This window comes from Neomonachus schauinslandi, chromosome 5 (assembly GCF_002201575.2).
Source record: "Neomonachus schauinslandi chromosome 5, ASM220157v2, whole genome shotgun sequence".
NCBI classification, from domain to species: domain Eukaryota; kingdom Metazoa; phylum Chordata; class Mammalia; order Carnivora; family Phocidae; genus Neomonachus; species Neomonachus schauinslandi.
The window spans coordinates 18,160,790-18,175,960 of NC_058407.1; the positions used below are offsets into that span (position 1 = coordinate 18,160,790).

At 44.0% G+C, this 15,171-nt stretch overlaps 1 protein-coding gene across 1 annotated transcript in view; it reads left to right on the forward strand.

Annotated features, from left to right (window-relative positions):
* LOC110578184 (putative tetratricopeptide repeat protein 41) overlaps window positions 1-15,171 on the forward strand; it is a 61,220-nt gene that overhangs the window by 14,943 nt on the left and 31,106 nt on the right. Inside the window, exons 4-6 of the mRNA XM_044914716.1 lie at window positions 4,724-4,884; window positions 7,323-7,764; window positions 10,807-11,046. Of these exons, the coding sequence (XP_044770651.1) occupies window positions 4,724-4,884; window positions 7,323-7,764; window positions 10,807-11,046 (843 nt within the window). The remainder of the gene's footprint in view (window positions 1-4,723; window positions 4,885-7,322; window positions 7,765-10,806; window positions 11,047-15,171) is intronic.

Sequence of the window (15,171 nt, forward strand, 5' to 3'; positions counted from 1 at the left end):
TATTTATTTGACAGAGACACAGCGAGAGAGGGAACACAAGCAGGGGGAGTGGGAGAGGGAGAAGCAGGCTTCCCGCAGAGCAGGGAGCCCGATGCGGGGCTCGATCCCAGGACCCCAGCATCATGACCCAAGCCGAAGGCAGATGCTTAGCAACTGAGCCACCCAGGCGCCCCAGCCCTATTTTAAAGAGCACCCTCTTGGGGCACCTGGCTGGCTCAGCCGGTGGAACATGTGATTCTTGATCTCGGGGTCATGGGTTCGAGCCCCATGTTGGGTGTAGAGAGTACTTCAAAATAAAATCTTTAAAAAAATAATAAAGAGCACCCTCTCAATAAGAGAGCCTGATGGATGCCTCTCTCCTTCACCTCCAACTGTCAAGTGGCAAGGATAGCCCCAGTCCCATTGTATTTTAGTTTATGTGGGTGTCTCCCTTCAAGGACTGTGAGCTTGTTGTCCTGGTCCCGCATGACTTATACATGGTCCTGTCATTATTTGTGTTACTGTATCCCTTTATAGTCCTGGGAGTGCGGGGAGCCGTGTCTTTTTTTTTTTTTTTTTTTCTTACTGTGGCACAGAGAAGTTCATTTTTTCAAACAAGTAAGACAAAAAGCTTAGCTTAAAAATAATAAAAACATTATACTCATGCATATAAACAACATCAAAAATAACATGTGTTTGAGCCATGTCTATTTTATTGGACATTGTCCCACTCTGTGCCTGACACAGGGCCTAATACGGAAGTTTCTCAATAAATCCTTATTGAATGGCAAGAGATAACACTGCCCAAAACTGAAAAAAATCAGTCAATCACTGAGTCATTTTGTTACAAGGTATTTTGAAATTGTATCAATTGACTTCTTTTCTCTCCCCATAAATTTACCTATCCTGACTGGGTCTTTGAACACTTGAGATGTTACTATTTAAATTAGGCAATAGGCCACTGTCATTGAGTAGAGACAGTTTGGCCCTAACAGAATAAAGAGACATGTTTAGGATCATTTTCCACTGCTAGTAATTCTGACTATCTTCAATATTATTTTGAGGAAAAATAATTCAAATTACCCCAAATGGGATTTTAAAAACACTGAACCAGTGCTTTCCTTTGTGTACATAGATCTCAATCTGTAAGTATCTTCCTTGAGGTTTTTTTTTTTTCCTTTTTTTGTCTTGGATTATTTTTTTGCTGATTATTCTGAGTGATATTATGCTTTATGATTGTTAGGCTGTGTGTATTTTCTGAGGTTCATTCACCTCCGTTTTGTCACTTAGCCTCTGTACCAGCTTCATGCAAGAGGTGAGCAGTGCATGTCTTCCACATATGAGTGCTGGTGAATCGTACACACTGGTGGTGACCCACACAGCTTGAAAACTCAAATGGAGTAATCTTTAAATGATGGTGTGTTGTTTGCAAGAAAACTATTAGCCCAATCGGTGTTTTTAAAGCTCCCGCTGATTTGTGTTCAAGTTTCTTCACCTTCCTAGGCCTGTTTTCTTACCTACAAAATGAGGATTTGGACTAGACTACATGATTTCCAGAATCCTCCTCCTCTAAACTTCAGTTACTTAAGGCCTGAAGTCTCGATATTGCCCATACTTTAAAAATTTGGGGGAAAAAAACTTCCGAAAAACTGAAAGGATGAAGCACCAAGATGAATTGTGCTCTTCCGGCTCTTGAAAAATATTTTTTATTGTGTGACACAAGCACAAATCATCTTTTTTTTTAAGATTTTATTTTTTTTTAAGTAATCTCTACACCCAGCATGGGATTTGGATTCATGACCCCGAGACCAAGAGTTGCGCGCTCCGCTGACTGAGCCAGAGAGGTGCCCCTATCTTTTTTGCCTATCTTCTGCCCCTATCTTCCTTCTCCTCCTTTATGTCTCACATTCATATATAACCTTCAAGTCATTAATTTTATGGTCATTTGCTAATACAAAAATATCTTTAAAAATCAATATGTCCAGTTGTAAGATAGGTAAGTCCCGGTGATGTTATGTATAGCATGGTGACTATAGTTAATAATCCAGTACTACATATTTCAAAGTGGGTAAGAGTACATCTTAAAAGTTCTTATCACAAGAAAAAAAATTTTTTTTAATTCTTTTTTTTTTTAAAGATTTATTTATTTATTTATTGGAGAGAGAGAGTGAGAGAGAGCATGAGAGGGGAAAGGGTCAGAGGGAGAAGCAGACTCCCCACCGAGCGGGGAGCCCGACATGGGACTCGATCCTGGGACTCCAGGATCATGACCTGAGCCGAAGGCAGTCACTTAACCGACTGAGCCACCCAGGCGCCCTTTAATTCTTTTTTTAAAAAAATTTTAAGTAGGCTCCATGCCCAACATGGGGTTTGAACTCACAACCCTGAAATTAAGAGTCGTATACCCTACGACTGAGCCAGCCAGATGCCCTGAAAAAAATGTTTTTGTATCTGTGTGGTGCTGGGTGGTCACTAGACTTACGGTGGTGATCATTTTGTAGTGTATACAAATATCGAATCATTATGTTGTACGCCTGAAACTAAGGTAATACTATATGTAATTTCTACCTCAATAACAAGAAGACACACAATACCCTCTACTACAATGTAAAGGAGAAAGATAAAGTAATTTATTATAAAATAACATGTTTTTCAATATGTAAACGCTCAGACATGGTTCCAGCGGAGGCCACAGTGGAGTAGGCAGGTGCCTGCCTCTCTATGGAAAATGACCATGGAAGTGATAGCTGTTAGCACAGACTGGCACTGGTGTGTTATATTCAAGGTTCAAGCATTATGAGCAATATTCCTATCAGGCTAGGATTTTCTGAAGTGGCGAACAAATCTTGGTATCATTTCAGACGAAGCAATATATAATCTTCCATCACTTTATATGGTAGTTGTATTCCTAGAAAATTCTATGTGTTTTATTTTATTATTTTTTATTTTTTTAAAGATTTTATTTATTTGAGAGAGAGAGAATGAGAGAGAGAGAACACATGAGAGGGGATAGGGTCAGAGGACGAAGCAGACTCCCCGCCGAGCAGGGAGCCCGATGCGGGACTCGATCCAGGGACTCTAGGATCATGACCTGATCCGAAGGCAGTCGCTTAACCAACTGAGCCACCCAGGCGCCCAAATTCTGTGTGTTTTAAATCTGTGCAAATTACTTTGCGTTTACATGAAAATGGAGTTGGTTTCTAGGTGAAGTAATTAGTAAGGTTCCCCCCCCCCCGCCCCAATGTGACTGACAGAACATTTGGAAGTCAGGTAGACCCCAGGACACAGCGTCATTGTGCGTGAATGTCCTGTGTTGTAGGACGTCTAGAATCCCCGGGCCTCCCCTGTTGAGTTCCACTGCTCTAATCAACTTCCTGTTTTTTGAATGTTCATGTACTTTCCTTCCTCCAGACCTTCACCTCTGCCTTGTCTTGCTTGATAGACCCTTGCCCTCATCTCTACCTGTGCACTCTTCAAGGCTCATCTCAAATGTCTTCTGCACGAAACTTTTCCTTATTGTGATGGTTCTGCATTAAACTCCAGTAACCTTCAGACTCATATTCTGCCTTCAAACGTGGTTATTTCTGTACAGAACCCATTTTCACTTCCCTTAACTCCTTGACTTTATCTTACAGATCATTTTATCTCCTCTTGGCAGCTAGCACAGCACCTTGCGCATAACAGGCAGCCAGTAAGTAGTTGTTAAACATAATTATTCTCAATGCTTCTAACAGAATCTTAATGCATCTGAGAGACTAAATCCATTAAAGCTTCTTTACATAACTTGGTTTTCTAGATTCTAATATGCCTAAATTTCTATGGGAAACGTTGCCTTTGAAAAATAAAAGCAAGATCAAAGTTGTATGTAGTAAAATATCCTTAGAATATTAGGTAGTTGAGGGGCGCCTGGGTGGTTCAGTTGGTTGAGCGTCAGACTCTTGGTTTTCAGGATCATGAGATCGAGCCCCGTGTTGGGCTCCAGGCTAGGCATGGAACCTGCTCAAGATTCTCTCTCTCTCCCTCTGCTCCCCCCCCCCCCCCACCCCCCATCCCCAGGACATGCATTCTCTCTCTCTAAAATAAATGAATAAGTCTTTAAAAAAAAAGAGTATTAGGTAGCTGATTACAATTTTGTGTCACTACTACAATGTCACTTAACCAGAATTTGAAAGTGGTCCTCGTATTACATCCTATACCCTTTGCTGGTTCGTTACCTAATTCTCCCTGATAATTTCCAGAATCCAAGGTCTGGGGTCCAATATTGTGGGTAGAGTAATTTAGGATTGGTTATGTCAGGTTTAATGTGGGCAAGGAGCGAAGAGTCTAGGCGCCAGGGGGGAGGACCACCCGGGGGTGGTGGCTGAGGCCCCTAGAGAGCCCCCTGACGTTACAGAGCTGCAGAAACTTCACAGACCATGTAGACTTCTCTTCCTCCCCATCCAACTCTTTGGAACATGATCTATTTTTGCATTTTGGAGAACAAGAGTAATGCTTTGGATCATACAAAATATTTTTTTATATAAAATCCTGAAAATGTATAGGAGACATCTGGTGGTAAATATCATTATCCCTTTTGGGTTGAATATTTTTAGGCTGCTAATCACACATATACCTATACGTGTCAGCTGTACAGCTGTGAATAGCACTCATTGTTCCCAGCCCCTTCCGCCTCCCCATCCCATTAACATATTCTAGCAGTGATGGAAACATTTTCGCCTAATTTGAGCAAATTCCTGTGCTCTAGGTAGTCAGCTTGAAACTGATCTTCTTAACGAAGACTCAAATGCGTTGGTCTTTCCACTTCTTGTGGAAGTCTTCATTGCTTCCATCAGTTTAAAGCCATGTATACTTGTCCTGGATGGAATTGAAGAATTGATTGGCATTTATGGGATTTCAGGACAGAAGGTAATCTCTTTTAAAAATAATGCCTATTTTATTGCTGTTTTATAAAAAGAAAACCCCATAATTTAGAATGTCTGTAACATCTTTCCATTGCATTATCTATAGCTACAGCCAGCATTGCTTATGTTTACTGCTCTCCGTTTCCTTGAACAAATACTTCTGTGGTGGCACTTACTGTGGGCCAGGCACCCTTCTAGGAACTTTAGAAATATCAACGGATAGAATTCTCAGAAGAAGCCTATGAAAGAGAGACTGTGATCATCGTCCCTGTTTACACAGAGGGAACGGAGTGTGGAGATGTTAGGTGGCTTTATAGGATATCTGAAGATGGTGGTAGACTCAGAATTCAGATGTGGGCAGTCTGGTTCTAGAAACTGTGGCCTTTACTCCTGCCTGGTTCTGCCCCCTGCCCCCCTATTTTATACTTTTACCAAGCATTTGTTGGGCCCCTAGTATTTTCTTTATATTGTATATTTTGATCTGCCTCATCTACACTGATTTTGCACATACCAAATTGGTTGCTCTGTAGTTTTTATCCTGTTGGAGGTGATACTGCATCCGTGGAACCTCTAATACACCTTAGTATCAGCCATTACTTTGTGAAGCATTTTCTCTAAAACTTAAAAACACATGGACTTGTAAATTATGTAAGGAATCTATGTTTCTTATAGAGAACATGATAAAGAACAAGAACACAGAAAATTAAGTATACTCATAGTCTCACCACTGCTCAGCATTTGGGAGTCTAGCCTTCTTTTTTCTATGGATGTCTGTACATACTCATTGATGCTTATGTCAATGAAGTTACACACCATATTATTTTGTAATCCACTTCTTAATTTAATACACAGCAAGCACCATCAATGGGAAAAGCACTGTAAGCAGAGTCCGACAGGGTCCCTGCAAACAAATGGGACTTTCATTCTAGCAGGGGATGACAGATGTTAATGATGCGATTACACAAACAAGTATGATTGCAACTGTGACAAGGGCTGCCAAGGATCAGTATACAGCATCGTGAGAGCTTCTAAGGAAGGGACGTGGCCTTCGGGGAGGGCTCCCTGGAAGAAGGGCTCCAGGCAGAGCTCTGTGGGAGGAGGAGGGACCCTGTGGGCTGTTACCTACCCCAGTGTAGTGCAGTGGTTAGGAGACTGCCTGGGGAGCCAGACTCTTGGTTTCAACCCCAGCTCTGCTGCGTACTATCAGAATGAATTAGATATGACATTTAGCCCTTCTGTTTTGCAGTTTCCTCCTCTGCCTATCGAGAGGGTTGTTAGGAGGACTCAATGAGTTGGCGTATTAAAATTATACCTGGGATTTGATTTACAGGAGGATGACTGAGTGACAACATGGAGAAGCCAGGGCCATTGAAAGAAGAAATTATGACTTATATTTCCTAAGACAAGGAGACACACCATGTCATACAGGGCCCCGGGGGGAGTATCACGGTGGCCAGGAGGCAGAAGATAGGAGCCAGGAGAAGGCCCAGGCCAACGCCTTTATGGGGGTTCCCTTGGGAAAGGCAGAGTAAACCATTCAGGATTGGCTAGTTTGTACAATTCCAGCAGGCTTTGTGGCATAGGGACTGTCCCTGGTTGTCTGGTCCCCGGCCCTGGGATGATGTAGGTCAGGGAAATACTGGGTTGGTGAGTGAGAGGCAGATAGGAAGGCGGGTGGGGGCGTGGTCTTGGATTGGCTGGTCTGCACATGACAGGCATGTTCCAGGCAAGCTGTCCATCACCCCCAGGAATTAACTTGTCTTGGGAGGAGCAGTTTCTCCTGGATCTGTAAGGCCCCTGAGAGATGGCAAACTATCAGAAGACACACAAAATAAAAATCTTTAATTAATACAGTTAGTACCTGAAGACACATTCCACACGGTGCCGGGCTCAGAGTAAGTGGTCAGTGTTTGATAGTTGCTCTTATTATTATTATGGTAGTTGCGAGGGGTGGGAAAAACTGTTAAAGGAATCTAAAAAGATCTGATTAGGTGTTTATTTTATTCCAAAATAAAGCCATTTACTTACGATAGTATTGCGGTATAAAGCAACGATTCTTCAGCATAAAACAGTGTTCTCTTTTTCAGTCAAATGGTTCAGTTTGTACTGTTAGGTTTCCTTTGGCCATCACTGTAGGTCATTCTTCAGAAGCCCATGATTTGTCGGATCACTTGTTTGTAGAAATCTCTTTTTAGAGGTCATATTTGTACTATCAAATTCAAAACAGATGGATGAGTCAGTCAAATACAGTTCTGTGGGGTGAGAGTGGGTATTCTCTTAATCACCATATTGTTTGCTATCCAACTTACTGTTAATAACCTTAACCCCAGCCTTTACGCTGTACTTACTCCCTCTATTCCAGCTACTCTAAGTTTAAAAACCATCAGCAAAGTAGTTTTAAAGTCTTTAAAGATTCCCAATGTCTTTGACTTTCTCCATCAGGTAAAAGATTTCTCTTGGCTGCCATGCTTACTGCCTCCTCATTGCAAATTTATCATGAGCACTGTCTCCTCCAGCCTGTCGTACAAGTCGCTGTGTGCCCGCCCAGATGTGAGGACAGTGGAGCTCCTGAGCGTAGGAGACGAAGAAGTGAAACTAAACATCTTTCAACAGTACTTCTTCATTCCCAACAAAGATCCGCTCCGACAGAGCAAACACACTTTGAGGAAAAGAACGAACCTGAATCCTTTAAAACTCACAATCCTAGCAAATGAGCTGAGAGAATGTAGAATCTACCGAGATGAGTATCAGTGTCTGAAGGAGTACTTGGAGGTGGTCTCCATTCAGGAGCTCTGGGAATTGATTCTGAAACGCTGGATTGAAGACTATAGCTGGACTTTCATACCAAAAAGGGCCAATTCAGACACAGTGGCTTCAGGAGAAGGTAGGCCTTGGCCAGTGTTGACAACCAGCTGGAGCCCATGGGGAGAAAGATATATGGTGGATGACCCAGAGGAGGAGGGTCTAAGGATAAAGTTGTCAGAGAAAATACAGGATGCCCAGTTAAATTGTAATTTCAGATAAAGAACAAATAATCTTTTAGTAAAAGTATGCCTCAATTATTGCATGGGACCCACTTATATTAAAAATTAGTTGAATTACAGATAAATAATTCCATTAGAAGTATATCCCAAATTATTGCATGAGCTATACTTATACCAAAAATCAATTTGTTGTTTATCTGAATTTCAAATTTAACTGCATGCTCTGTATTTTAACTTGCTAAATCCAACAATCCTGTGTAGGGAGCTCTGTGTTGACTGTAAAGAGAATTGTATTAGGCACGTTTTTCAGGAGTCTAAGAAATGGGCCTTTATTCTTTCTTTTTAAAAAATATTTATGAGCAAGACAGAAAATGAGGGAGAAAGGGAGAGAGGGAGGAGCGAGGGAGAGGGACAAGCAGACTCTGTGAGGAGCCCAGAGCCCTATGCAGGGCTTAACCTCAGGACTGGGATCATGACCTGAGCCAAAACCAAGAGTTGGATGCCTAACTGACTGAGCCACCCAGGCGCCCCGGCCTTTATTATTTCTATGACTCAATTCTTTTGAGCCTATAGTCCAAGTGATGGCAGAAACCTAATTCGGTTAATCTAGGTTAATTCCATCAAATAAGCTTGTTTTCAGACAATTCAGGGTGTTTTTCAGTCAAGCGAGGATTTGTGTCCTTCCTGCGTCTCTTTTGGGTTGAGCTTAAATCTGAGGGCCTTGCTGCTGGGTGTCCTCGGTTGTCATCTGTCCCTGCTGTCTTCCGCTGAGGTGGTCATGGCCCCAGATGGTCCACAGATACTGACGTTCCTCCAATTTTGGCATCTTCTAAGACACCTCTGTTCCCATCTGTTCTTGAGTTGTTTGCTCTACGCTGCCATCAGCCACCACTTTCCCTCATCTTAATGTGAGGAGGCCCCTCTCCTCTACTAACATCTGCACCCTTCTGGAGCCTACAGTCTTGTGGGTACTGACCATTCCTGACAGAGCACATTGATTGCTCACTGCACGCTTGGAGCTCCTGGCTCTGTAGGTCTCCCCATAGTGATTTCTGCTGTCTGGTTCTGAGGGCATCGGGAGATCTGCAGAGCTGTTGTCTTCTAGGCTCCCAATGGGAAGCAGAGTGCAGGCTCTCTGTACTCTTGGGTCCCCAAGTGCGTCTGTCTGGTGGGTCCTCTCTCCCTGCTCACAGCCTGGGTTCCGGGGACGGCACAGGCCCCTTCACAGAAACCCACCTGAGCAACTCCATTGCTCTCTTTCCTCACTGTCTCCTCCACCTTTCTTGGTTCAGTCTTCCTTAGCTCATCCTGTAACTGAGTCTGTTGTTTGTGGTTAAAAAATTTATTCCATGAGTTGGTCAGGAGTTTGTTTTTTTTTTAAAGATTTTACTTATTTGACAGAGAAAGACACAGCGAGAGAGGAAACACAAGCAGGGGGGCGTGGGAGAGGGAGAAGCAGGCTTCCCGCTGAGCAGGGAACCTAATGTGGGGCTCGATCCCAGGACCCTGGGATCATGACCTGAGCTGAAGGCAGACGCTTAACGACTGAGCCACCCAGGTGCCCCGGGAGTTTGTTTTTTGATATTCAAGAGTCAGTCTTTTGAGAAGGAAAGTTTATTCTCAAGGCTGTTATCTCTGCTATGAGCTTCAAAAGTCTCTTCTGAAACTTGAGTTTCTGCTACAATAACCTTCTCTGAAGGATGATGAATTTAGAATGGAGCAGGGATGGGGACGTGGGGGTGGGGAAAGAAGCAGAAAATGCTTGGACTGAGAGATATATTGGTTGGCATGACAACATATTGTCCTGCCCCATTTTTTGCTCTAGAGTATGCATTTCTGCAAATAAAATTGATTGCAAATTTAGTGTACCCTCCCCCACCTGCAAGGAGGTGAAAAAAAGGTCTTTGTGCCCTAAGAAGGGTCACGCAGGCAAAGTGACCCATGGCTGTACCCATGGCTGTCCCTTGTTGTCCAGCATTGTGTGGGAAAGCCCAGGTCGCCTTCTTCCGAGGGACTACTCCTTTTCCTGGCTGACTTTCCTCCTCTTAGCACTGCCCACTGACCCGTCCTCAAGTCCAGGGCACTCAGCCACAGGTCCAAGAAGAACTTGGTCAAACTCGGGTCAACCTCAGAAGAAGCTTGCACAGCTGGGGCTGAGCAGCTGCCTCTGCTTAACGATTGCAGGTGTTTGGGATGCATGCCCCAATCCTAGTATAGGAAGTCCATTTAGAATGACAGACTCTGTCGTTTCTCTCAATGGCCTTAAGGGTCTCTTTTGAGTTGGCTGATCATAAAGCCAGTGGGAAATGCAGCTCTGGCTGAAAAATCTAAGGGTCAGGTGAGTCAAGGGTATAGCTGCCTCAAGGGGTATCTGTGAATGTGGCGAGAGAGCAACCGTACAGAAAAGCCATTCATACCCATACATGCAAATTTGATGTTTGCAAATCTCAAGTAAGACTGCTTGGTGGTATGATAATGGGCCAGTTTGCCAGTTTGGAACCGTAGCTCGCATGGATGTATTAGTTGGGACAATACAGATGATAACTTAATGCCTGAAAGTCTGGGCTCTGAAGCCGGGTTGTCTATGCTCAAATCCCCATTCTGCACTTATTTCTGTGTGATCTGGGTAAGTTATTTAACCTCTCTGTGCTTTATTTGTCTTATTTGTAAGACAGGAGAGTTAGGTAGTATCTACTTACAGGATGATTAAAAGAAAAGTTGTTAGTCGTATAAAACATTTAGAATGGGCTCCCTGCTCGGCGGGGAGCCTGCTTCTCCCTCTCCCTCTGCCTGCCTCTCTGCCTACTTGCTCTCTATCTCTCTGTCAAATAAATAAATAAAATCTTAAAACAAACAAACAAACAAACAAAAACATTTAGAATGATGCCTGGCAGGTGGGAACTCTTCTTTTTGTCATCATTGTCATTACGTTGTCTTAACAGCGCTGGATGGCTGGGTGGTCGATGCTCTGTGCTTATTGAGCATCTCACATTGTGGACTGACTGAGGATGAGATGTTCCAGATTTTGGACATGCTGGGCTACAGAGATCATTACAAAGTGACCACGTTGCACTGGGCTGCCTTCCGCAATGCCACCAGACACTGGGTCCAGGAGAAGCCTAATGGCCTCCTGCACTTCAGGCACCAGTCCCTGCGGAATGCTGTGGAGCACAAGCTTCTTGGTAAGGCTTGAATCTGTGTGAGTACCTGCTAGCTAAGAAAAGGGAAGTTTGCATGCAAGGGAAAACTTGTAGCTGGCATTTCTCAAGTAGAAGTGAATCTATAAACATGTATAAATGTGGTGATATAAATTAATACTTGTACCTGCTTGTGAGTAACAGAGACCTGACATCAATGGCTTCCATCCCAGGATTTATTCTCTCACATGAGAACTTTCTGGAGGTAGGTTATCCTATTGGCTCCACATGGTCATCTGGGACCCCATTCCTTTTGTGTCCCTGATCCACACACTAGCTTGCCTGCTCAAGGTCACCTCCTGTTCGTGACTGCTGGAAGCAGCATGGCTGCTGGAGCTCCAGCCATTGCATTTTGGGCAACAGGAAGGATGAAGAGAAGAAGAAGGGCTTGCATTTACTTTTAAAGAGCTTTCCCAGGTTTCCACCAACATTTCCACTGTGTCTCCAGAACTTTGTTGTTTGGCCACCGCTAGATACAGGGAAGTTGGCAAATGGAGGTTTCAACAGATGTGTTGCTACCTTAAACCACGGTGGGCATCTGTCACTAACAAAGATGAGGGACGTCGTTATTGGGTAGGCATTAGCAGTCTCTGCCCTAATTCTGAAATCAAATTCTATCCCCTCTGAAAGGACAGCAGGTCTGAATCTGAGACACGGTGGCAATCACAGACACTTGACCTAGAGGCAGAGCACTCTATTCATACAGAGAACTTCGGGTGTGAGGACTTAAAAAAACCTTTAAATCACAGCCTCTGCAAAGATGCTAAGCTCTGTACAAATTTCCTTTTAAGTTTACTATGTCCTCTTTCACTTTCTTTTTTAAAAAGATAAATCCTTTCCACTGTTTTCCTCCTACATTGTCATCATTCCCACCACCTCTGAAGTTACATAATGTGGCAAAGAGAGCAGGGTGAGGAATGAGGATGTTCCTAGGTGTGATGTCAGCTCCTCCGTTCACTTGGCCTCTGATGGTTTGCAGCGCACCCGGGCTCTTCATTTTCCCAAAGAACAGTAACACTCTTGGAGGTGCAGGAACGAAAGGGCCATGGCGTGGCTGTTTAAATTCTGGGTGTAGGGTGTACCCCTTTTCTGCACTGTGAGCCCCAAAATAAAGCACTGCTGGCAATACTCACTACTGTCAGAAAAAAACCCCAACTTGTCATGCTGTAGAATCAGGACGTGAATACATCTTTCCTGGAGGCACAGGGAATTGTAATTGCAGTAATTCACTTCCATGTGGCCTGAGCATGGGAAGCAAGCACAAATTACAAGGAGAAAAATGATCCCAAAGCTAGGGCTAGAGGACTTGAGTCTGCGATGATATTTTTGGTAAAGGGCTATCTTTTGACATCATTTTGGGACAGACTAGTCTCTTAGTCACATGCATGTGCATGCATGCTCCTTTCCTTTGAGATTAATAGTCTGGTATTATATTCAATTTGTAACTTAAATTGCTCCTATCAAACACGCTTTAGAGGCATGCTTTGATCCCTGGGCTGTGATAGAACCACCTCTTTCCCCTTCTGGTACTAGAGCTGAGGATTCTCTGGCCTTGCATACTTTGTGTGGGCATGCCCATGTGTGAGTGTGTGCGCATGTGCGTGTGCATGTGTGCATGCATGCATATTAGTGGGGTTGGAAAGGAAAAGGGCAATTAGGGAGGAGAGCCGAAAAGCTGGGAGATGCTCTTCTAGTGCTTCTAGATCGTTAGCGTAGCTTGTCGCCCCCGGCCATCACGGCCACCACTTTTTATTTAGTGCTTTTGCTGTGCCAGCCACTTCACATACATCATTTCCTTTATTTCTTGTGTATAGAGAACATCCTCCAACTAGGCTAGGTCATTTCAATTCTGGTTTCCACCTGCCTCCTAGAAAGTCCTCACCTGCTCCAGGTGTCTGTAGGAGTCCCTGAGCCGTGTTCCATGGGCTCCCCCATCTGTTGGCTGTAGTCATCCCAGAGAGGCTCTTCTGGTTTGTGCTTACTGATGTGGGCACCTCCCAACTGCCCCTGTGAGGCTCACCGTGAGAAAACAAAGCCTCCTGCTGAGGTCCCTCTCCCTTTGTCCCATGGCAGCCTGACCTCAAGGTGTCAGGATGGTGCTGCTGTCCAAAGGGGGAATAGGTGTTTTCTAGGAGACCTGAGCCATACAAGCTTCCTCTCCTAAACTCTGTCCTTCTTCAGGATCTCAGGGAGCCCTTCCTGGAAAGAGCCCCTTCCTTTTCTTCTTAGAACCCCTCACCCTATAAAAGCTCTGAAACCCAGTCTATGAAGCCCACTTTGCAGCAATTGTTGAGCAGAAGGAGTCAGCGTAGCATAACAGGTAAAAATGGGGTCCTGATGCTAGATTGGGGGAGAGCCTTGGCTTTCCTACTTTCTAGCTGAAGACTTGGCTACATCATTTCATCACTCTGTACTCAGGTTCCTCTTTTGTAAAATAAGTGAACCAACCTCAGAGCATTATTACTAGTAAGCAAGCATTCAATCACTAATTCATGTAATTATAAGTACTTAGAGTAGGCCTGGCCTGTAGTAAATTCTTGAGAAATGTTAGCCATTATGAATTCTCCCTTTGTTTGACTCATCTGTCTCCCCTGTGGCCTTTTATCTACCATCTTTCCCAAAATGACCCATGCAAATCACCTGGTGGTTTTGAATTCTGTTGGTCTAAGGATTCTTCCATTTCATCAGATACCTTTAAGCAGGTCTGAATTCCCTGGGCCTTATTCCAGTTACATTCGATAGATGTTTTGTTTTTTAAAGATTTTTTTTTTACTTATTTATTTGAGAGAGAGAGAGAGAGAGCATGAGCAGGGGGAGGGTCAGAGGGAGAGGGAGAAGCAGGCTCCCCACTGAGCAAGGAGCCTCATGTGGGACTCGATCCCAGGACTCTGCGATCAGGACCTGAGCCGAAGGCAGATGCTTAACTAACTGAGCCACCCAGGCACCCCCATTCAATAGATGTTTGCTGAATGAATGCACAGCTGTTCCTGACAGTTGGTTTTTTGGCCCTGCTGTTTCTAGAAGCTTCCATATCCATTGTTTTGAGAGCCAATACTAAATGTCAGTCTCTAGTGTTTGCCTGCAGTGGAATCAGGATCTGGAGGTCTGAGCACAGGAGAAGAGTTATGAGCTACCTGCAGGTGATGCTGTGGTCATGGTAGAGGAGCAGCCTCATTTCACGGTCTTTCCCTCACTCCCAGGCCTGTATGCTGTTTGGCAGAGTCTACCTTCTTTCCTACCGGCAATCACCATGGCTTCTATTATAAACAATTTCTTGTTAAGAGCAAAGACTTTAGAATCTGACAGAATTGGTATGACCTTGTGAAAGGTGCTTAACTTTCTAAGACTCAGTTTCTCACCTTCAAAATGGGGATAATCACAGTATTTACCTTGAGGGTATTAAAAATGTTCAGTATGCTTAATGTAAGGTACTTAATGTAGTATCTGGCACAGTGATAACCACTGTGGTGGCCATGACAGCCAATTGCCAGTATTTCCAGCCCCTCCACCCACCATGGGAAGCACTTCCCAGTCCCTTTACTGGGTGGCATCTTGTGACCAGTTCTGTCCAATGGTTGGAGCTCCTGACAATGTTCAAGATGGTGGCTGGTCTCTCAGTCCCAGAGTGAGCAGAGCTGGATTTGGAGGTCCAGCCAACCTGTGATGGCATGATAAACCTTTGCTGTTTTAAGTCACTGAGATTTTGGGGTCATCTGTCCACACAGCATAATCTAGCCTGTCATGAGAGAGAACAACACTACAGAAATGTCAGCCAATCAGTCTGTCTGTGAGGATTGTACTGAACTTTGTATGTACGGATGATGCTGTACTCGAGCCATTCCTCACATTTCATGCAATTGGAGGAGCACTGGAATTGAGTCAGAAGGTTTGAATCTGGCTTCTTCAATCATGGGCTGGCCAGACTGAAAGTTCTGTGCACTTCAAGCATTGTGTTTAATACTCTAAATCTTGGAGGCAGGGTGATATTTGTCCCAGTTCTCTTTCTCTCTCATTCCCCAACCCCCTTCCCTATTTATGACCCACAAATTGCCCTTGCCTTGCCCAGTGGAAGAGGGGAGTTTCCTTCTTCTTCCATGGGTTTCTGAATCA